Below are 22,837 nucleotides of genomic sequence, written 5' to 3' on the forward strand. Positions count from 1 at the left end.
AGAACGAGTACAAAACTTTTTTCTTAGTGGGAAAGCATTGTTCCCCCAGTTCAAGCAACTTTGGTCTTTCTTCCTTCCTTCCTTAAGGTGTTTCTCTAGCTGTAATAATCAATAATTGCAATGGTTCCGTATAAAATAGGGTGGGAAACTCTAACAAGTTGCAATTTGCTCTCATATCACAAATAGTCAACACGTTGCTTTAAACAAATTTAATGTTAATGTGAATCATGACCATTGACTCCAATACCCATCTTATTAGTTTATAACTCAAGGCTTTGATTAAAACCAAGACCTCCACTTTTCCTCAACTAGAACTCCTCTTAGCAAGGAGCAACTTTATGAGTATGGAGTTCCAAAGGGAGTACCTGGATTTGATTTTGGTCCCTAGTGGGTTGCTCATCATGTTTGCTTATCACCTCTTTCTGCTATACAAATATGTCAATCGCCCTCACACTACAGTCATGGGATTTGAGAATGATGACAAGAGAACTTGGGTTGCAAAAATCATGCAGGCAAGTAATCCTTATAATCCTCCCTTTGGTTTTGATTTGATTGAAAACCCCTTAAATTATTTGAATTTGGATTCTCTACAAGAGAAATCCTAAATTTGCGCAGTCACAGAATCTGAGTTGTTTGATCTAAGTTCGGATAGTTCAAATCCAAAGTTAATATCAAACCGTACAAATGTATTGACTGCTTGAATATAGGATTGACTTGCAGGGAACCCATATCCAAATCATATAGCTTGTTTTTTAACTTAGTAAATCATGAGCAGGCTGAAAACAAGGATGTTAAAACAGCTTTGTCTGTCCTTCAAAGCCACTCATCAACTGCTACATTCTTGGCCTCAGTCTCTTTGACTCTTTGTGCTCTTATTGGAGCTTGGATTGCCAACAATTCTAGTGTTTTCTTCCAGAGCCAATTAATCTATGGTGACACAAGACCAACCACCATTTCTATCAAGTACATTTGCCTCCTAATCTGCTTCCTCCTTGCTTTCTCATGCTTTGTTCAGTCAGCAAGGCACTTTGTTCATGCAAACTACTTGATAAGCATGCCAGATAGTTTTGTCCCAGTGAGTAGTGTGCAGCTTGCAGTTGTGAGGGGAAGTGATTTTTGGTCACTTGGTCTAAGAGCACTCTATTTTGCTCTTGACTTGCTTCTTTGGTTTTTTGGGCCAATGCCCATGTTTGTTTGCTCAGTGGCTATGGTGCTGGTTCTCCATTATCTTGACTCAAATTCAAGGCCATTGCACTCTACTATGATGCCAGTTTCATATGGCAAAATGAGGCCTTGACATAAATTAATAAGGAACTCGCAATATTTCTTAATGAAGAACAAATTTGGTAAGATGTATGAAAGCAATTTATCTAATGATCATTTTTACGGTTCTACAATAAGAAATCCAGTAATGTAGTGCACGTTTGAATGTGCCAACTCATGCTAGGGTGTTACAAAATTGTTAAGGTCGTTAGTTCCTTTTTGGGGTGGGGGGGGGGGGGGGGGGGTTCACAATTAATGTTGTGTGATAAAATCAAATTAGACTGGAAAAAAGGAACATTTTTCTTGCAAGCAAAGCTTTGTGATTGACTTGTAATTTTAAATGATTGCAAGTGGGTCTAAAATTTTGAATGCAATGTTTATGTCTAACTACTTACGTACAAGTTTGTGAGGAATGAACTCTTGCTTACACTAACAAGAAATTGAATATGAAGACACTCACACATGTTTGCTCAGTTAGTAAGGACAGACTAACTACTTTTCCTTAGAAAATTGTGTCTTTTAATTTTGTGGTGGTGACTGAAGTTAAATTCACACAATTTTTTTTTTAACAAAAAATAATAAATAAAAATAAGATGGCTAAAAATGATATATAAAATATGCAAATTGTACAGTTTTTGTAATAAACTATGACTACTAGACCTTTTCTTTTTGGAGCAAATCTAACTGCACCATTGAAATGGGCCACTTTTGCAAGCCATGAGAGAGACTAACTAAACGGTTGGACTTGGACCTCAATTTTAATTTCACTGAATTCGTTTTTGGTCGCCCCAATTATTAATATCACATGCTTTTTCTTTTGTAAGTCAATAATTTCCATTGTCCATATATAGCTTGAAAAGAAGTGATGCAGCTTACCATATACCATATTTCCATGCGTGTGATGTAGACTACTCAAGATCCCCAAACATAAATTGATAATTCTAATCCTTATGACTGCAATAGTTCAACCAGTCTATTGAAAACGACGTACATATTCTCCATCTAGGAAAAATGTTAACACAAAAATACAAGTGCTAGCTGCAGGGACTAGCACCACAAACCAATTATATATCGGGAGATAAACTAATATCCCGGGGGGGAACATCATATGATAAATATTTGCTAAGCAATGTAGAAGTTTCTTGATTTTGAGATGGATTTTTTGCATTTTGAGGTGAAATATGAATTTTTGGGTTTAGAGATGATTATGAAAGGAAAAATAACCAAATTTAATGGGAAAAAAATTTAGAGGGGCTAAAACATATGTTAAAAGTTCACAAGAAAACCTATGTGGGGATTAGGTAAAAAATTATCATACAAGCTTTAAATCAAACAAAATATTATTCCAAGAATAAAAAAGAGTTTTTTGTTTCCAAAGACCATTTCAGAATCGGATGTATAAGAAAAAAACACTTTTAACTCAAATAACAATAATATGGTGTAAGAGTTTAACAGATCAGACCACGATTTAATTAGTGTTTCAAAACACCAATAAACTATAAAACATTCAAACATACTTTTTTTTTTCAAAAGAAAATAAGTTGGCTTGCAAGTTGATCCACCTGATTGGCGAGTTATACAACTATACGAGTTCATGAGTTGGATTGTACAACTCGCTTTGCTACACCTGACACGTTATATATGCGGGTTGACATAATGGTTAAACTTGTACTGTCACCGGTAGATCTTAACATCTTGAAAGAAATATATAAATTCTTCTCTTATGAATCAAATAAATTTATATATGAAAAATGTTTAAAATAAGCAATTAAGGTCTAACTAGGTTGTAAAATTTATAATTCTTTTTAGGCGGTCTACCATGTATCAAGAAAAGTTTAATTTACAAATAAAATTTTCGTTATAAAACTATTTTAACACATAATGATGATGTTAATTGTTAAAAATACCTTTTACCAAATATTACCTTTTTACTATATGAGTGAACGAATTTTTAATACAATTCACCATATAATTGAATTTTGTTTCCCTGAAATGAGTTTAGTTCTTTTTACCCCTTCCTTACCCAATTGATTATATAAAACAATTCTAGGGTTAGTGAAGAAATATTTTATCCTTTTAAATTGAAGAAGAGAGAAATATACATTATTTCAAAATGCCATTTAAGGGAAGTTTCTACTTTTAACATATGGTCGAGTACCATTTAAATCTTACATGAATAATTATAATAATTTACTTTTTATAAATTTCATTTTTTTCTCTTGTTGCATAAAACTATTATTATATTAATAAATATCACATGTAAAATTTCAATTCTTAATTACTCCCCTGGCAATAAGAGCCCCCACCTAGACCCCTAGCTGGGCTTTTCATTGCAGTGTACTATACTCTACTACTTTCTACATTTGAACCAGCACTAGATATTGACCCCCAAAAAATCCAGCACTAGATATTCTGAAAAAACAAAGAGGGACTAATTAAACTGCAATTTCTTTTTTCAATAAACAGTGCACATTAATTATCATAGTGAAATTTTTGCAATGGTCCTCTTGTACCACATCTCATATTTAATATATTTTAATTTCTTTTTTATAAATATTCATAAAATCCTACAATATATTCCAATTAATATACATTATAGAAAGTGAAATAAATACAAGGGATAATCCTCTAATTGGTCCTTGTGGTTGTGTGGCCGTCTGAAATTAGTCCCTCCCGTAAAATCTAAGTCCTCGCGTTTGAAAAATGTGTGTAAATTAGTCCCTCCGGCGAGGACCTGCTACACACACTTTTTCAAACGCGAGGACTTAGATTTTACGGGAGGGACTAATTTCAGACGGCCACACAACCACAGGGACCAATTAGAGGATTAACCCTAAATACAAAGATTGAAGGTATATTTCCTCACCCTTTTAGGGGTTCTCTGGATTCCAGGTATCACGTTCCCATCCATACAGAGAGAGAGGGGGAGAGCTTTAATTCATTTGTAGGCAATCCTGACCGTTGGATCAAAACCCACTTGGTGATAGCCGACAGCTTCTGATGGAGACAAAGACCGGTCTAGTTCCTTTTGGCAACCCGCCAGCGGGACCCACCTATTCATACTTGACAACGAAATGACTGAAATAGCCCTCAACAGTGGGTACCCCCTTTAAAGGCCTTCAGAGGACGACACGTGGTATGTGGTGGTACAAAAACGACGTCGGGGCGCGTGCAGATGAGACGAACGACATGACTAAAGTACGATGAAAGAGAGAGGAGAGACAGCACCCGCGTAAAAGTCGAGGGTTTCTGCCCTGTGACTGCAGAACCTCACTCTTTCTAAACTCTCTGCCCCTTCCCATCATAACCACCCTTTCCTTCCACACCGCATTATTCGGCGCGTCTAGTTCACGCGCTGCGGTTGGGCTTTAGTAGGTAGGTGGTGGGCCGGGCTTATGGTTGTGACTTGTGGCCTGTGGAGTGGGGAGAGGCCTATTTGGGTAAGAAGTGCGATGATAGACAAATGATAGCGACACTTATTTTTCAAAGACATGAGGAGAATGAATGATGATGTATTTATAAAATCATGCATGCAGCTTAAGATTAGTGGAGAGGGTGTTTGTATTTGGAACATGTTACATGCAGGTGACTTTGGTTAGGGGCTGGAAGTGTTGTTGTGATAATTTGGTGAAAATGTTAATTCAGTTTGTTAATTCAGGAGGATGAAGTTTTCGATACTACTTGCACGTATATGGTGACATAGATTTAAGATTAGTTAATTATCTATAGTTTTTAACTTTTGTAAAAAATCGTCACCTATTACATTAAGGGATTATACAATCTATTGACAAGATGTACTGAAATTTTTCTCAGAGATTTAGGACAATTTAGCAACACAAATGCCTTTGTTGTCATTACCTTATATATGCGGGCTATTCTAACTCACAAAACAAGCAAGACAATTACTGCTATAGCTAGAGCTAGCCTAGACAATCAAGTAAATCCTCAATTAAGTTGGTCTTAATGCATGTAATTATATATTTCTCTTAACAAATAATTTTTTGATCCTCTCTGAATTTATATCATTACTCGTACAAAATCTAACATATATATCACTAGACTAACACGTTATGAGTAGTGAGAAATTATATATTGATGGCATTTCGATGTTGATGTTTCAATTCAACCTTTATTCATACCCAAAAGTAATTCCCTGTATCCCTTTCTTTTTAAACATAACTAAAGCCAAACAGAAAAAGAAAATTAAAAGATTGCCAATTGATTGAAGTCCATATATACTATTTAGAGCGTGACATAATCAATATGGAGAAAAGTGCCCCTATCCTAGGGCATAATCATGCGCACCATGCTTAGGCATATATTACTAATTCTACATAAATAAAATTATTTAATTTTCTGTAGCTAGCTAGGTATTATACCTATTTTTATCCTTACATATATAATTCCAAATAGATAATTATGTTAGAGTTAACAACATCTACATTATTGTGAGACTAACTACACTACAGTTGTTGAGAATTTAAGTGCGGAATTGGAGTCTAACATTAGTTAAGTTTGGGTTAAGAGAAGACTTTATAAGAGATGTGACTCATAAACCTAATGTCTTGAGATTTTAGGTTAAAATGTGACGTCGATATCTCTCGGGTGTTTTGCTCCTCGACTCATTGACTCCCCTATCTCCTCCAACATTAATGATCAATAATAATTTTGATTGGGAAACCAATTATGCAGTTATGAAAAGAAGCACGTTGAGGAAGGAAGAGCGTGGAGTACTAGAAGAGTTTGTGAGTTTCCAAATTAGGATAAAAGCAAGGGGCAGCGATTTAACCGGTTGGGCACTGAGTGGTAACCCAATTTGTCCTGGTTATGCAACTAGACCTACCTGACTCTATTCTATTCTACTGTGCCAGCCACTGCTTTGGGTTTGGTTTTGGGTTCCTTGCAATTGATGGTGGTTTCTGAAAAAGACTTCACCTTTCTCATTACTGCCACCCACTGTGCTGAGTGAGTGAATTCACACATGTGCCCTCAAAAGGAAATTTTGCCCATAGCAAAGTGTGCAACCATTTCTTTGCTGGCTTCATTTTCATCCTTTATTGGTCCATCATCTTGGGATTCTACCATAATACTATTGATGTTATTTATTTGCCCACTCAATAATGTCCTCAACTTAACAATTTTGGCTGTACGTGTCAGTGTGAGTTTGGAAGGAAATTCATATAGTGCATTTAACTGGTAAAAACTATTACCATTTTTTTTAATTTAAATACATGTATTTTCAGCTGAAGCAAGCGTCACTCAATTATGTCAGTGTGAATTTTGTAGAAGAATTAGAAAAACACAGTAAAATCAATTACATAATGAACAGCTTTAAAAGTTAAGAAAAATGACTTTTATTCACTGTGATTTTAACTCATTATGTATCCAAATGTGCATTAAACACGTGTACATTATTGAAGCAATCCTCAGGGAAAAGTTCTCAATTATGGCAACTAGATTTACAGGGACTAAAATTATGTTTAGGCATGTAATATGCATAATTTTTTCACAATTTCATCGACAGATTGCAATAACTCTCAAAAAAATCTGAATCAATGCTAAATTATTGCTACGCCTGTTGTAATAGATGCACACGCCAACACAATTTTTAAGATGGTTGGTGCTAAGGGTTTAGCGACCCACCTCTTATATGATGATCAATTTTCAATCGCTGTATTGGCTAGTAGGAACCTTGTAAGACCAATGATTTGTTTAATTTACTTACTCTCAACACCACTTTTTCTCTTCCCAACACTCCACATCATCTTCTCTCTCCAATTCAACACTCATTCAACTTTTACCCACTCCAATGGTTTTTCATTCAACACCAACACCCTACCCCACCACTTTTTTATTTCATATTTTTATTTAATTTTATATTTTTATTTTTATGATTTACATAAAATTACAATTATCGATTTAAATTAAATTAAAACAATAAATACTTAACAATTTAATTTATTTTTTAATATAGACAATAATTTATTTTATTTCCTTAACTTATTTTATTTTATTGTTGGGATCCATTTCAAAACAAAGGCTAATAGAAAGATAATAAAAATAGTGAAAATTTTGGTTTTTTTTTTGTCTAAATCAAACGAACCAAATCTCTATTTATAGAGGAAAAAAAATCATGAATTTTGGTCAATATGAAATAATTGAGTTCAAAATATTAAGATGATAAAAATCCGGACAACGAACTAGAACGCGCCACGTGGCACCGATTACCCCCTCTTAACATGTTGAGAACTCTCAACACTTCTCTCATCCACCTCATCTTCAACAAACCTCAACCAACCACTACACACCCTCAACAAAATTCAACCTCCTCTCAACAAGGAAAATGTTATTTACACACCTCTTGTAGAGGTGGAATGAGGAGAGAGATAAGAAGAAAAAGAAAAGTAAGAGAGAGAAAGTATGAGATGTGATAGATGATAAGAGGAGAGAGATAGAAATAAAAATAGGTGGAAATGGAGTGTTTAAAAAATAAGGTGTGTATATATCATTGTTGCTCTCAACAAACCATTGTATTTGGTCTAAAGGATATAGTCTTACTTTAATTTCTGTTCTTAGTTCATGAATATATAAACCACTAAAGTGTGGCTTGAGCCAAGCAAAGGGGCTCTAAACATTAAAATGAATTTATACCCTTCTATCTCCTTAATTTCTTTGAGCGATTCATCATTGATTGCAACCTAAGATCGCCTCAAGACATGCAACTTCCCATTATTTGCATGCTTTGTGATTGAAAAAGAAAGTTGTGCATATTTAATTTCAGGCTACAAAACATGGTTGAAAATCATTACCCATGTATACTTGCTCATGTTTACATTAAAAGAATTTATTGTACAACCTTGGTAAACTAACTCATTTATAATTTTCAAAATCATATAGTACCCCATGACTTTAATGTTTGAATATCAAGGTCTCATCAATGAAAAATTTCTCCTTTTTTTTCCTTTAGTGAATCTGTCACCCACCACTTCCACTATCACCTCTGCGGCACCCCCTTCCACCCTCTGTCACTATCACCGTCGCTGCCGCCCACTCTCTGCCACCTTTGCAAGCTCCACGACAAGCTCCTCCTCTGCATCCCCTAACCACCCTATATTTTGTGTATGGTGGATTGTTATCTTTACTAGATTTGTGTTAGCCTCTTTTTTAGTTGTTCTTGCACAGCTTCAGCTAGCAGTTATGCCTTGAAGGTGAATGAAGCAACATGTAAAAGGTTTTATAAAGTTTTTGTATGTGGACAACACTTAGAGGGCTATGTTGTTGGTTTAGTTTCATTATTAAATTTGGAGTTCTGATCTAGGGTTATTTTACTTCATGTCTTTAGCGGGATATATTAGCTGAGTGAGCATGCTTTATTCGCAATTTACTTATTTGCTAACTTTGCAATATATTTGCTCATCGAGACTTATAGTCTCTCATGATGTAAGTATCGTTAGCCAACCCGTTTTGATGTTTATCTCCACATCTAAAAAAACCATTAATAATTTTGTCGTGAGAATTTTTCTCCCCTCCACCTCTAACCAGTTTTTGATGGTGATAATAACCTTACTTATTACTGTGTAGAAATTCCATTTAACTATCACTAGGGTTCCCTTAAAATGGTGTAATTTTTTAATGAGTGTCCTATCCTCCATAGATTATTTTCTTCCCTCCCATTCATTTACATATAATGGAGACATTCCTTGCAAATTACACATTGTTGACAAAAATGTCTGGGTGCATAGTTAAATTTTACACAACACTCTCCACTTGGAAATGGGTTTAAAGTACTTTCTTGACCAATACTTCAATTTCATCACTATCCCTTCTCAACTGATCACTTTTGTCTAAGGGGTATTGGTGAAATAACTACTCCCTCCTTTCTTGATCTTTTATTGTTTTAACTTTTGGTCTATATTCCAAAACTTTTGTTGTTTTACAAACCCAATGTATTTTTTCTCAATTTATTCAATGTATACCATCATTTAATACTATATCTCTCACCTATCACCTCTTATTTTCACCAATCAAAATCATAACAAGTTTTTTAACCAATAACTATCATTATCTTTCTTCACTTTAACTCAACATTAAATATGAGTGTTTATGTCAACAAATATATCAATAATTACACTCTTAAACAATGTGCATAACCTTAAACAACAAAAAATCAGGAACGGAGGGAGTAATTATGTGAAAAAAATTCCACGACCGAATGTGGAGTAGGTAATTCTTGAAGTCAATATCATGTAAACAATAATAAATATGTATATGACCTTTTGACACATCACTAATGGCTTAACTAATACTCCCTCCGTTCTTATTTAACTGTCCACTTTAAATAAATTTTTTTGTTCTTATTTAACTGTCTACTTAGCATTTCAAGAGAGCATTAAATGATGTTTTTACAACAAATGTCCTTGTTAGTACAATAAATGATGAGAGATAACACATACTTTAAATGGTAAAATAGAAAAATAATCCCCACTTTTTCTAAAAATCAACAAAATTAATCACACCCTTAATATGTGTGCCCCACTCAAAGTGAACAGTTAAATAGGAACGGAGGGAGTAATATTTAATTTAATATTCTTATGATTCTTTAGGAAAAGAAAAACAATGTTGATGTAAGACAAGAAATTCTGCTTTACGTTTTCTTCCCAGGTAGCTTAGTGAAAAAAATAAAGAATTTTTGTTCGTTAAACAAAGTTGTTGTGAGTAAGGACATCAATGATTAAGCTAACGTGTCATGTTTAAAGCAACGAATAACTCCAAATTTGCAAAAGAGTGGCCTCAAGACTTTATGATATAGACCAGAGAAAGTGTAAATCTTTTCATTAATTTACCAGTTGCATAAATTGGTTAGCCAGAGTGATCTGGATTTGTCATTACTTTTTGTCTAAGAAAACAGCCATAATAATGATGATAGGACCCTAATGGCAAAGTCAAAACTTGGGTAGGCAAAGTAATTGGCCGTTTCTAAAGAGAAAGATGAATGCTTAAAAACATGATACAACTTTCCATATCAAACCCATTTGTCTTTCACTAGTCTCTGTTTTTTTTGTTAATTGTCAACATTAACCATCAAATCCCACCATGATCCATGTTCAACAGAAAGCAAGATATTTTACACCAATGGTATCTGAACGTTAGGTATCATGGATAGATTGTGGACTATAGTAGTATAAATTTAGGGTATAAGCCCCATACCGTAATGCAAAAATGGCACAATACTAGTATTTTGGACATTAACTCCGTACCAGAAAACAGTGCCCTAAAGTAGTTGGAGAATCTCTGTTCACAATCAATGGCATGGTCAACAAATAAAATCTCCCCTGACGGAGAGATCTAAACAATGGTAACAAAAAATAACCCAATTTAATTTCTCATCAAATTTTTTAAGGATAACATGTTAGTTTAAGTATTACATATTTCGTAATGTGAAATCATGTTTGCATTTGTGACTAGGTGATTATTTAATTTTCAGTTTAAAAGTGTTTTTACCTAACGAAGGTTTAAAACATCTTTCATGTTTGATGTATTAAAATGTGTAATCTCGAATTCCAACGTCTCAAACAAACTTTCAACTGAAAATCAAACAAAATCGTTTAGGTGCCTGTTTGATTTTCAGTTAAAAAGTCTGTTTGAAACATTGAAATTCAAGATTACGATTTTCAATGTACATTCCACAAACGAAATGCATTTGTTGAGTTGAGTGACCGGTAAAACTTTGGCGAGGAGGAGAAGGTGATTAAGGAAGAGGGATAGGTGTGAGATTTAGTTAAGTAGAAGGGGACAGAATAGACATCCCCCCGGAAATACAGGGATACCGTACAGTCTTAAAAACCTGTTACAGTTTGTGATATTTTATTGGTTTTAACATTCACTACTACCACTACTACACAGTTTTTGTTCATGTAGCTTGTACCTTTCCTCTCTTTCCTCTCTCTCTCTCTTTCTCTTTTTCCTCTGCCACACATCACACCCAACAGTCTCAGCATTGCAGCAGCAACTGCAGCACTGCTGCTCCTGCTGCTTGCTTCAGCTCCCAGACAAGCAAAAGGGCCCAAAAGAAATTAAAAAAAAATGAGGGATAGAAAATGAATGAGTGAAGAAAGAAAGAAAGAGGGATATATAATAAAATCCCAATGAAAGCTTGATTTGAAACTACCCATTTTCTCTTCCCCTTCCAGTTCCAGCTAAATATAAAGTAGTAAAAGGAAAGAGACCCAAAAAAGAAACAAAAGGAAATGGGTGAGAGAACAGAAAGAGAGTCTCTTTCTTTTTGGAGTATTGGGTCATAGTCTCTTTTTAGCAATGCCAAAGTTACTCTACAACACTACCTCAGCCTCTCAGAAAATGCAGCAGCAGGCATGAAACCACTCATTCATATCTTCATCTTCATCTTCCACTCTCTCCTTTTCCAAACTGCTTCTTCTCCTTCTCCTTCATGATGGGGTTGATCGATCTCAACACTACAGAGGATGATGAAACTCCTTCTTCCGGTGGTGATTCTTCTTCTCCTTCCTCCCCTTCTCACTCTGGCATAAGCACTTCTCCTTCAGCCATGGCTCCTCCTCCACCTTCTGTGTGCTTGGAGCTCTGGCACGCTTGTGCAGGCCCTCTGATCTCTCTGCCGAAGAAAGGGAGTGTTGTTGTGTACATCCCACAGGGACACTTTGAGCAGGCTCAGGATTTTCCGGTTACTGCCTATAATATCCCAACTCATGTGTTCTGTCGTGTTCTCGATGTCAAGCTCCATGTAAGTGTTGGTTTGTTTCAGGGTTTTCCTATATGGGGATTTTGTTCTGTTTACTTGCTGAGAAAAAAAATGGGTTTCTGTTCAAGTTGAAAATTTGTGAATGACCCTTTTTGTTTTTTTGATTTTTCTGAGCAGGCAGAGGAAGGGAGTGATGAAGTGTATTGCCAAGTCTTGTTGATTCCTGAAAGTGAGGTGAGGTTTTATTTATGATTTATGAACATCTGATCTTACTTTTGTTCTGTTTGGGTTGGGAGAAATTTTTGAGAAAGAATGATATCTCTAAGCTTCTGAGATTGTCATGTCTCCAAATACCATGCTAGAGAATCTAAGTATATATGATGTAATAGATTGAAGTGGATAAGCAATCTCTTTATTAAGATTGAAAGTGAAAGGAAATAGGCTTATTAAATGAAGTGTCTTTATTAGATGATTTTAATTTTGATTGTATTTGAACTTGGCCACTTGATTACAGCAAGTGGAGAAAAACTTAGGGGAAGGGGACACTGATGCTGATGGTGAAGAGGATACTGAAGCTATGGTGAAGTCAACAACACCTCACATGTTCTGCAAGACTCTGACAGCTTCAGACACTAGCACTCATGGTGGATTCTCTGTGCCTCGTCGAGCTGCTGAAGATTGCTTTCCTCCCCTGGTAATTACGAAATATGGCATGCATTGCTTTCTCTTGTCAAAGCCACCATGCTCATGTCACATGTTTCATTCATTTGGTTTATCTTATTCTAATTCTAGTATCCTACATTCAATATCTTATTAATGTTTTTAACTGTGATGGTCTTACTTGATTTAGAATTTGCCTTCTGTCATGATATCAAATTCTTGAAGTTATGCACTTGTTTACTTCTCTGGTAGCATTTTGAATTTAAATTCTATTGTTACTTTAGGACTACAGTCAACAACGACCTTCACAAGAGCTTGTTGCCAAGGATCTGCATGGCTTGGAATGGAAGTTTCGACATATATACAGGGGTATGTCACTTGTTAACATTGACATTGTAATATATTCATTGACAATTTACTGCTTGGGGGTTTTATTTCCTGTCTTTGTGGGTGCAGGGCAGCCGCGCAGGCATTTGCTCACAACTGGGTGGAGTGCATTCGTAAACAAGAAGAAGCTTGTATCTGGCGATGCTGTCTTGTTTCTTAGGTATCTTGGCCTAAATTCTACCAAACATGAACTATTATTCGTAACAAGGACTAACCTTTAATAATTGAAACCAGGGGTGATGATGGGGAACTGAGATTAGGGATTCGTAGGGCAGCTCAATTGAAAAGTGTTGGATCCTTTGCAGCTCCCTCTGGTCAGCATTTGAGTCCTGGCACTCTCATGGATGTTGCCAATGCCTTATCTTCAAGATGTGCGTTTAGTGCTTGCTACAATCCAAGGTATTTTTCTCTTTATTCACTTTAGTAATTTAGTTTTCCTCAGAATTTGAATATATGTGATTGTTAATGATATGATCTCCTTATCTATACCAAATGATATGATCCTCTCATGTATGTGATTGTCAATGTTGGTAAATATCTCTCTGTATCTTCATTGTCCATTCTTTCTGCCCATGGTATGTGCTTGATGCTTATATTACACTCTTTCTTTGTAGGGTCAGTTCTTCAGAATTCATCATACCTGTCAACAAATTCATGAAGAGCCTTGATTGTTCTTATTCTGTTGGAATGAGGTTCAGGATGCGTTTTGAAACTGAGGATTCTGCAGAGAGAAGGTTTGTCAATTGTCATGCTTATTTTTTACTAACACATAAACACTATAGGCTGCAAAAACTGATCACGGTGAAATTCTTTTGGCCAGATTCACTGGATTAGTTATTGGAATCAGTGATGTGGATCCTGTTAGATGGCCAGGATCAAAATGGAGATGTCTGCTGGTATGTCACTGTGCTCCTTAAAACTTCCTTTATATTGTTATTACTAGTGTACTAGAGATTTTGCTTGAGGAGATGGCTGTCTATCTGTGTAACCTGCTAGGCTTGATATGTTAATGATTATCAGGGCTTCCCAGTTCATGTTGGGATACACAGCTAATGATTTTCTGGACTATGGATTAGTTCTACACTCCCATTTTCCATTTTGAGTTGGAATGTAATAGGGGATTAGTCCTAAATTTCCTCATGATAACCAACAAATTTCTTATTTTAGGAACCCAATTTCTCCTCTTATTTTAATTTTATTTTCTCTGAATACCCTCTGCTATGCAGCCTATTGTTTTATTTTTTATATTTTAAATTCAAAATCATAGCCCAATTTCTATTATTTTGTGTCTTGGTGATTTATTTGTTGTGGTAGTAGAAGTCCATGGGCATGACTGGTATGAATGTTAGTCTGACTTAAATATGAATTCATAGATGAAGTTGTGTTCCTTACTAGTAGTGGGATACAGAAAAGTTGGCTTTTGATCCGAACTGATGGTACTATCTACGCAAATTTGATAGGAATCTGTATCAGCCGAAGTTGACTTGTCTTTCAAAACTAATTAAAAACGAAAATTGTGTTCCTTACTCATGTTCTTCCTAGTACTAGTGACATATCTCTTCTTTTAAAGTAGTTTGGAGAATTACTTAGTATACTTCTATTTTGGGCGTTAACTCATCCTTGTCATACTTCAAAAGATTGTGTTGTTCATAGTGTAATTATAACTTGTTATGTGGTCTCATTTCTGTAGTACACTATGACTGATAGTAAGCATATATTTTTAACAGGTGAGGTGGGATGACATAGAAGCCGGTAGGCATAATAGGGTTTCCCCATGGGAAATTGAGCCATTTGGTTCTGCTTCCAATAACTTGATGGCAGCTGGTTTGAAGAGGACCCGGATCGGAATGACTTCAACAAAGATGGAATTTCCAGCTCCTAGTAAGTCAACCATATTCTTTTAATTTTTTTTTATGTGTGAGCAGTCTTACACATGCCACAATATTGAAAATTTGTTACTTTGACAGATGGAATTGGAACATCAGACTTTGGTGAATCGTTAAGGTTCCAGAAGGTCTTGCAAGGTCAAGAAATTATGGGTGTTAATACTCCCTTTGATGGTATTAATGCTCAGAGTCCCCGGTTTTATGAGCTAGGGAGATGCTATCCTGGTTCAAACTGTTCAGGGATTGCTACAACAGGAAATAGTATGAGAGTCCCACAAGTGACTTCTGATTTTTCCTGTAATGGCACAGGCTTCAGTGAATCCTTCCGATTCCCGAAGGTCTTGCAAGGTCAAGAAATTCTTCCAAGCCCACCATATGGGGCCTTGTCTGTAGACGAGGCTCGTGGATATGGTCGCTTCGGTCGTTTTGATGGTTATCAACCACTTAGCTCCAGAAATGGGTGGCCTGCCCAGATGCATGACAACACTTCACATTTGCACACATCAGTTACATCCGGGCAAGTGTCATCTCCATCATCTGTGTTAATGTTCCAGCAGGCAATTAATCCAGTTTCAAACCGTGATTATAACATGGAGAGAGAGGGTAAAGTGCATTACCAAGGTTCATATGCATCTGAAGTGAAAGGTGGAGCATTTGCACCTTCCCTTTCTGATAACCCTATTTTATCTGGAAGAGCTCAGGAAGGTGCAAACACTTTTGGTGTGTTTAGTAATTTTCATAGTCAGCTGGGCAGTTCAAGGCTCCATGATTCAGTTTCAGCAATGAGAAGCAGTCAAGAGTTGGTTCCCTCATGCAAAAGTGGCTGCAGACTCTTTGGTTTTTCATTAACTGAAGACACACACATTGCAAATGAAGAGACTGAGGCTTCTAATTCTGGACCTTCCTTTACTAGACTTGTTGAAGATGAATTCCACCCAGGCCTTTCACTCAGGAGTAAAGGGGTTGGGAGTAACTGCACAAAAGTAAGCTTAATTCTATATGTTATCATAGCATGCTTCACTCTGATTTTAGATATAACTTAATGATGATATTAATTTGTTTGCAGGGTGTGTTGCAGTATTGAACTGAGAATCATGATGATGTGTGAAAGCAAGGTACTAGCATGAGAGAGGGCAGAAGAATGTGTCCATTGTTGCTCTTGTTATGTGCTTAGCTATAATGAAATTTGTTATTATTTGCCAAAATTGGGTTATTTTATCTTAAGTGGCCACGAGACCAAATTAATGTGTTTGTGTATTATTGTATTTTTATGCATACTCACTGTGTCCTATATGAGATGCATACTGTTGAGTAATGCTACTAAGGTAATCCTATGCATGTTATCCATTTTCTGGGTCATATATGGAACTAAATAAACAACTCAAAGATATTTTGGCAGACTCATTCTATTTCTGCAGCCTTAAGGAATTTATAATTGTGCTATTATGAGATTGTTGTAGCTATATTTGACGGGCTAGTATGCACCAGTTAAAAATGATGCAAAGGTACACCACTCTATTTTTACTTGCTGGAGCAAATCATCAATCTCCCTCCCATTCATCTTCTCTGTGATATACTTCTCTATTGCCATCATTCTTTCATTTCTTTTCTAAGCATTGGAGTTCTCCGCCGCCATGGAAGGAGCTTCCATGAGCTACATTCACTCCCCCTTCACCTCTGTAGCTTCTTATTTCCTTTCCTCTGTTTTCATTTCCTCTTTCCTATCTTTTGCTAGCCCATTCCTCTTATTCCACCATTCTTCCCTGCTACTGACATAGGTGGAGCTTCCATGAGCCCCATGCAAGCCACACCACTCATGGTGATACGTCACATGCAAGGATGATAAGAAACACCCACAAAACCACTGCACTCCCCCCCCCCCCCCATTGAACACCAAACAAGCCTCACCTCTAATCCTGTTTTAACACCCCAAAACCCCCGCTCTCAATATCCATATCCAAAATACCCAAATCAAAGCTTGAACCTCTATCCACTGAACCACTTGGACCTCCTTGCTCTGCCACCGCGAGCTCCACTCTGGCGCCATCTCCCCTCAGCCTCTCTTCACTGCACACTGCCGCCACACTCTCTTCCATATGCGCTCGCGGTCACTGCACTCTCTGCTGTTGTGCTTTGATGTTGCAACAGTCCTTTCCCAGCCTATAATAGCAATAGATGGCCCAAAGTTGGACCAGTTTTAAAGGGGTGTACATTAAATGGACCCTTATTTGACGTCTGTTTCTTTTGCAGATTCGGCTTCTTTTGCATGTGTTTATATGAAGGAGAGCATAATAATTTTCGCCAGAAACAGTGAAGTAGCCCAACATCTCAAATTGCCTCTCATATGGTGTAACCATAAACTGAATAGTGTACGATTAATATCACATGCATCACTTTCAGTTAAGAGTTGGGACCATATGTCCTAGATAAATAGTGTTGCATTTATGTAGCTGTTTACTTCTTTTCATTAATAACTGAAATGGTCTTGTATCGAATTTATTCTACCTGGCTGGTCTTAAGTCTTTTCCCTCTTCTCCTAGATTTTTACATGTTTGATTTTCTCTCCCAAAAAGTTTTTTTATTTATTTAAATAATGATTGGGGGTGGAAAGGTAAAATTCAAAACCAAAGCAATAAATGCAGAATTGCTTGGAAATTTGACCAAGGTCCTACTAAGGGGTGGAAAGTTCTCATTCAAAATCACAGAAGTCATTATAATCTTAAATGCAACTTTCTTTAACAATAGTTTTCTATTTAGTAGTTAATTTGCATTTGCCTTTGACTAATTAATATCTTCCTTCATGCTTTGGCAACAAGAAACACCTGTTGTTCCTATATTCTGTGACTATATATATATTACAGACATCACTCTTGCTGGTTAGCATAGCTGAAAGAGAAGATGGCTAATACTTCTTCAGAGACAACTCTAGAAAGCACAGCAACATGGGCTGTGGCAACAGTTTGCTTCATATTGGTTCTAATCTCTATTCTTATTGAGCATCTGCTGCATCTTTTGACCAAGGTGTATATAAGATCTCTCAACATTTTCAGTGTGTTTGGATATCCCTTAGCATCAGTGCAAATTGATATTCAAATGCACCTTAAGACAAAAAAAAGTGAATGGTTTTCTTATACACTGAGTTGAAATTTACATTCAACTGATATCCAAACAAACACGAATTCTTTACGCACAAGATTCACATATGAATAATGAATTCATGCTTCTTTTTCCAGCACCTAGCTAGTCACCTACTATGCCACATAATTAATAAAGGGTATATTTCTAATTCTCTCATTTACTTCAGCATTTCAAAAAGAAAAGGAGGAAGTACCTCACTGGGGCTCTTGAGAAGATCAAATCAGGTTAGCTTTTTGGGTAATTAGAGGGAAATGAGTTATTGTTATTGATTTTTATTTCCATCCTATTTTTCAGCCTTATGGTAAACTGAACTACTGAAGTGATATATATTTTCCTGTGTAGAATTTATGCTTCTGGGTTTCACATCTTTGTTGCTAACTGTAAGCCAAAAACCAATTGCAAATATCTGCATTCCAAAAGGCGTAGGTGAAACTCTTCTTCCCTGCTCAAACATGACTTTTGACGATGCTCAGGAGGAAACCAAATGTGCAAAGCAGGTACTGAAATCAAACACATCATATTTTGCTAGCTTTCTATATGTATAATGTAGCTAGATACTCTTTAATATTAGTAATCATTTTACTTAATGTTTTAATCTTGACCATTCATGATTAGATTTAACGGTCCACATGCTCGCAGGGGAAAGTATCATTGTTGTCAAGAAGTGGTGTCGGAGAGCTGCAATACTTAATCTTTCATCTGGCTGTGACTCATGTTATCTCCTGCTTCCTTACCTTCACTCTTGGAATGGCAAAGGTGACACATATTTCTTTCAAATCCACAATTCTTTGTTTTTTTTATTTTGAGGATTTGAAATTACAGTTAACAAGAACAATGCCAATTAACTTTTCAACTTTCTCGGATGATTAAGAGCTTCAGAAGGGGAAGTTGGACTTGTGTTTGACTACTGTACCAATTAATTGATTAATTTCTTTGTCGACACACAGATGAGACGTTGGGAGTCATGGGAAGCAGAAACTAGAACATTGGAGTATGAATTTTCATATGGTAAGTCTTATTTGCTTCTCCTCTCATTTGCTGCAGGGTTTCTCGTAGGACCCCCTGGTTATGATTTGTCTAAAAATCTTAAAATCATGACATAACAGATGATCTAATATAGTATAATAGTAATATTATAACAATGTTCAAGTTATATGATTTGAACATTTGTGTTGTTATTATTACTTACTAGTATTTTACTATATGGTCCACCTTTGAATGGTAAGCGCTAAGATGTCATTTTCTGATTCATCATGCAACCAATAAGATAGTATAAAGAGTTTGTTTGGTTTACCGTTATAAAGTATGAAAGTGATAAAATAATACATTTCGATGAACTTTTTTGTTGAAGCAACTTAATTAGGATGTGTTTGTAAAATTCATGAGACTCTATTTGATTGCTTGCCTTAATTTATGGAAATGTAGATCCACGGAGGTTTCATCTCACTCATCAGACATCATTTGGGAAGCGGCATCTTAACTACTGGAGTAACAACCCAGTTCTGTTCTGGCCTGTAAGTTCAATTATTGGAGTTATTAAACAAGTTAGTAATCAGTATTTAATCTATCTTCCAATGTCAATGATGAGTGATAACTTTTATCTTTTTACCCTTTTAATTTGTCCAGGTTTGTCTTCTTAGACAGTTCTATAAATCTGTCTCTAAGGTTGATTACTTCACTCTTAGACATGGATTCATCACGGTAATGCAATGATTTTAATAATCAAGTTTGGTTCATATCATGACTTATTAATCAGATGTAATTATAAAATGAAAAATCTAATTAACACATTTTAGTACTGGTTATACTACTATTTCTTTAGGCCCATTTTGCTGAAGGAAGTAACTTTGACTTCCAAAAGTATATAAGACGAGCTTTGGAAAAGGATTTTGGAGTGCTTGTGGGAATAAGGTACCTTGATTTCACAATTTTAACGCAATTAATCTTGATTTAGCATGTATGTATTGTTGGATTCTTTCATCAGAACCAATTCTCACACAAAGAAATTATTCAGAAGCTAGCCTCCAAAATTAATTTTAACCTTAGAATCAATAATTTACATGCAATTTCTATGGTTCTGAAGTTTATTGAAAACAAAATTATTTTTTGTGGGCATGTATTGTTTCAGCTGGTGGATTTGGCTATTCTCAGCTCTGTACATATTCTTCAATGCAAATGGTAAATTATATTAAACTATATAATTATCCCATGATACAGATAAGCTCCTTAATTAGTAACTAACCACTAGTTTTGATTATCTCCCTTTTCTTTCTGCAGTATTCTACAGTCATTTATGGCTGCCTTTTATTCCACTAATGGTAAGAAAAGTTATTTACTTACTCCACTTTGCCTTTATTTTTAGTCATAGTTGCCTTTTGTCATTGATACATTGGAAAGAACTGTTAATATAGCTTTGGTTTTATGTTGTGCAGGTGCTTTTGTTGGTGGGAACAAAGCTACAAGGCATCATAACAGAAATGTGCTTGGAAAGTCATGGCAAGTCTCATGTGGTCAGAGGAACTTTGCTTGTGAGGCCCAGTGATCACTTTTTCTGGTTTCGATGGCCCAACCTCCTTCTCCATCTCATCAGCTTCATATTGTTTCAGGTTATTCTTTAATTAATTGCTTCTGGCAACCTTTAAGTCTTAAAACTAACATGATTCCATCCAATTCTTGTTATTGGAAAACATGTCAGTTAATTAAACTGATAATTTTCTTTGTATTATGCAGAATTCATTTCAACTGGCATTTTTCACATGGACTTGGGTGAGTTCCCCCATTCATTCACCTGGATTTTATTTTTTAAAAAATACTGTTTATTATGGACCAAGATAAAGAGCATATTACAAATATCATTATGTTACATTTTATTTTATAACAAGTAAAAACAGATATAGTTTATGAAAATAAATTTAAAAATATGTTGTTTACTATGATGTACAGATTCGATTCGGTATCAGATCATGCTTCCATCAAGAAACTGAGAATATTATCATAAGGGTTGTTTTGGGGGTTTCGGTACAAATCCTCTGTGCCTATGTGACACTGCCCCTTTATGCTTTGGTAACTCAGGTACACAGACAAACCATAACTAACAACACTGATATCATGTAACCTTGCCATTTATTTCCAATTTAATTTGCACAGCATCATATATTTATCTGTTTCTTTTAAATTCCATACATCACTATCACTTTTTTTTCCATTTGATTGAAAAATTTATACATTAGGTTGTTTGGATTTCATGTCCTTATTTCTTTTTTAATCATTAATTAGTGTCATTACTACATATGCAATTTGTGACAGATGGGTACCTCCATGAGCAAAGTTGTGTTCACAGAGAATGTGATTAGAGGCATACACATTTGGCATGCTAAGGCTAAGAAGAACATGGCTCTAAGGAATCCAAACTCAGAACGCTCAACCCTGGAAACTTCGCCATCTCTTCAAACTTCACTAGAAGCTTCACCTTCTTTCAGTCTTGATGCATCGTTCTCCATTTTAGTGGATCGTCCATTAGATGATAAGTATATGGATTATGAAGAGAAAGTGAATAACGAACAACAAGAATCCGAGAATCAAGGACGAAAGCCAGGTTCCTTTTACGGGTTTGACCTGCAAAAAGAGGGAAAGTAGACCAATTATGCTTTCTTTCTGGTCATGATTCTCAGAGATACAAAGCTATGTACATGTGACTCCATTTCACAATATTTAGATATTAGAAAAAGTTAGCAGTTAATATAGAATGCGATTTGTTGTAACTCTGTATTTAAGAGTTCAATGATAATTACCACATTCGCAATTTTTCACCACCTCTAGTCCATATGGATATGAAAAGATATTTATAAATGAAATGAATGGTATATATATGAAATTTCTGTTGTGGTAGACATGGCTAAGGAGTAGTGGCTATTGTGTGATGGCTATAGGTGATGATGTTTAAGGGATATTTGACATTTGTGCCTGATGGTGGACTCAGTTACTGAGAAGTGACATTGATTAGTCCAGTTAGTGCTGAATCTGCTTATCATTTAGTTAGTTATTGTACATTTGTACTTGTTATAGATTAGTTAGTTAGAGGCTCAGTTAGTAGTTGTGAGTTTGTCAGTTTGTTAGCAGCTGAGTGTAACTAAGTTGGATATATTAACACTTCTGTTATTATTCATCAACGAATTCATTTTCTTTCCTTCAATATGCTTCTTAGTTCCTTTATGGTGTAAGACTATGGTAGTTTCTTGGATAACAAGAACCCTTAGTACTCAAATTGCTCAAAGTACGATATACTACAAGAGATACTTTCAATGAGGCAGTGAGAAATGAGTCTTTCTGATTTCTACACATATTCTATGGGAAGAATTGGAGTCTTTAAGATCTTCACCTAGTTGCTCTTGTGATGTTAAATGCAATTGTGATCTGATGAAAAATATCAAGAAGCATAAAAAATCTGAGTATGTGATATGCAAAAGATTGATCCAGCTCTTTAAGCCTGCAAAATCCAATAGAAATGCATTAGAAGCTGAGTTATGGGTCTTATATACATGTTCTGGCCTGCGCCAATTTCTTCTTTTCTCTGTATAAGGCTCGTTTATGCAAGCTTCGAGCCAGGGCCCCCTTGTTTTCTCTGTTTCCTACTTGCTTGGGTGAAGTCATTTCTACATCAAGATTTAAGTAAAGCACATGATTTCTGCATAAAACCTATACCAAACTACATCTTTACAAACCTTTTGCAATTGAGGGGTTAAATCTACATGAATTTCACATGTCTAACATAGATAAGTGCCCAAAA

At 35.6% G+C, this 22,837-nt stretch overlaps 3 protein-coding genes across 3 annotated transcripts; all 3 read left to right on the top strand.

Annotated features, from left to right (window-relative positions):
• The first annotated feature begins 207 nt into the window (after positions 1 to 207).
• Positions 208 to 1,350, top strand: LOC130722070 (uncharacterized). Its single transcript, XM_057572661.1, has 2 exons — positions 208 to 512; positions 776 to 1,350. The coding sequence occupies exons 1-2, from the start codon at positions 339 to 341 to the stop codon at positions 1,295 to 1,297; spliced, it is 696 nt and encodes a 231-aa protein (XP_057428644.1). The 5' UTR covers positions 208 to 338; the 3' UTR covers positions 1,298 to 1,350.
• Positions 1,351 to 11,156: 9,806 nt separating this feature from the next.
• LOC130723042 (auxin response factor 3-like) lies at positions 11,157 to 16,317 on the top strand. Its single transcript, XM_057573966.1, has 11 exons — positions 11,157 to 12,022; positions 12,158 to 12,214; positions 12,495 to 12,674; positions 12,925 to 13,009; positions 13,097 to 13,187; positions 13,262 to 13,426; positions 13,642 to 13,761; positions 13,848 to 13,923; positions 14,755 to 14,908; positions 14,995 to 15,896; positions 15,980 to 16,317. Exons 1-11 carry the CDS (start codon positions 11,711 to 11,713, stop codon positions 15,995 to 15,997), a joined length of 2,160 nt encoding a protein of 719 aa, XP_057429949.1. The 5' UTR covers positions 11,157 to 11,710; the 3' UTR covers positions 15,998 to 16,317.
• Positions 16,318 to 17,164: 847 nt separating this feature from the next.
• Positions 17,165 to 21,853, top strand: LOC130726969 (MLO-like protein 6). The gene is made up of 14 exons (XM_057578289.1): positions 17,165 to 17,934; positions 18,218 to 18,275; positions 18,394 to 18,548; positions 18,691 to 18,807; positions 18,999 to 19,059; positions 19,477 to 19,565; positions 19,678 to 19,752; positions 19,874 to 19,962; positions 20,180 to 20,229; positions 20,329 to 20,369; positions 20,484 to 20,657; positions 20,782 to 20,817; positions 20,995 to 21,123; positions 21,358 to 21,853. The coding sequence occupies exons 1-14, from the start codon at positions 17,812 to 17,814 to the stop codon at positions 21,685 to 21,687; spliced, it is 1,527 nt and encodes a 508-aa protein (XP_057434272.1). The 5' UTR covers positions 17,165 to 17,811; the 3' UTR covers positions 21,688 to 21,853.
• Positions 21,854 to 22,837: the final 984 nt, after the last annotated feature.

Source organism: Lotus japonicus, chromosome 6 (assembly GCF_012489685.1).
Source record: "Lotus japonicus ecotype B-129 chromosome 6, LjGifu_v1.2".
NCBI lineage: Eukaryota > Viridiplantae > Streptophyta > Magnoliopsida > Fabales > Fabaceae > Lotus > Lotus japonicus.

Bases quoted from the DNA above. Each gene is read 5' to 3' on its own strand.
- LOC130722070 (XM_057572661.1), top strand. From the start codon at position 339: ATGAGTATGGAGTTCCAAAGGGAGTACCTGGATTTGATTTTGGTCCCT. The intron at 513-775 runs GCAAGTAATCCT...AATCATGAGCAG, and splicing joins GGGTTGCAAAAATCATGCAG to GCTGAAAACAAGGATGTTAA.
- LOC130723042 (XM_057573966.1), top strand. From the start codon at position 11,711: ATGATGGGGTTGATCGATCTCAACACTACAGAGGATGATGAAACTCCT. The intron at 12,675-12,924 runs GTAATTACGAAA...TTGTTACTTTAG, and splicing joins AAGATTGCTTTCCTCCCCTG to GACTACAGTCAACAACGACC. The intron at 13,427-13,641 runs GTATTTTTCTCT...CTTTCTTTGTAG, and splicing joins AGTGCTTGCTACAATCCAAG to GGTCAGTTCTTCAGAATTCA.
- LOC130726969 (XM_057578289.1), top strand. From the start codon at position 17,812: ATGGCTAATACTTCTTCAGAGACAACTCTAGAAAGCACAGCAACATGG. The intron at 18,549-18,690 runs GTACTGAAATCA...ACATGCTCGCAG, and splicing joins AAACCAAATGTGCAAAGCAG to GGGAAAGTATCATTGTTGTC. The intron at 20,230-20,328 runs GTAAATTATATT...TTCTTTCTGCAG, and splicing joins CATATTCTTCAATGCAAATG to TATTCTACAGTCATTTATGG.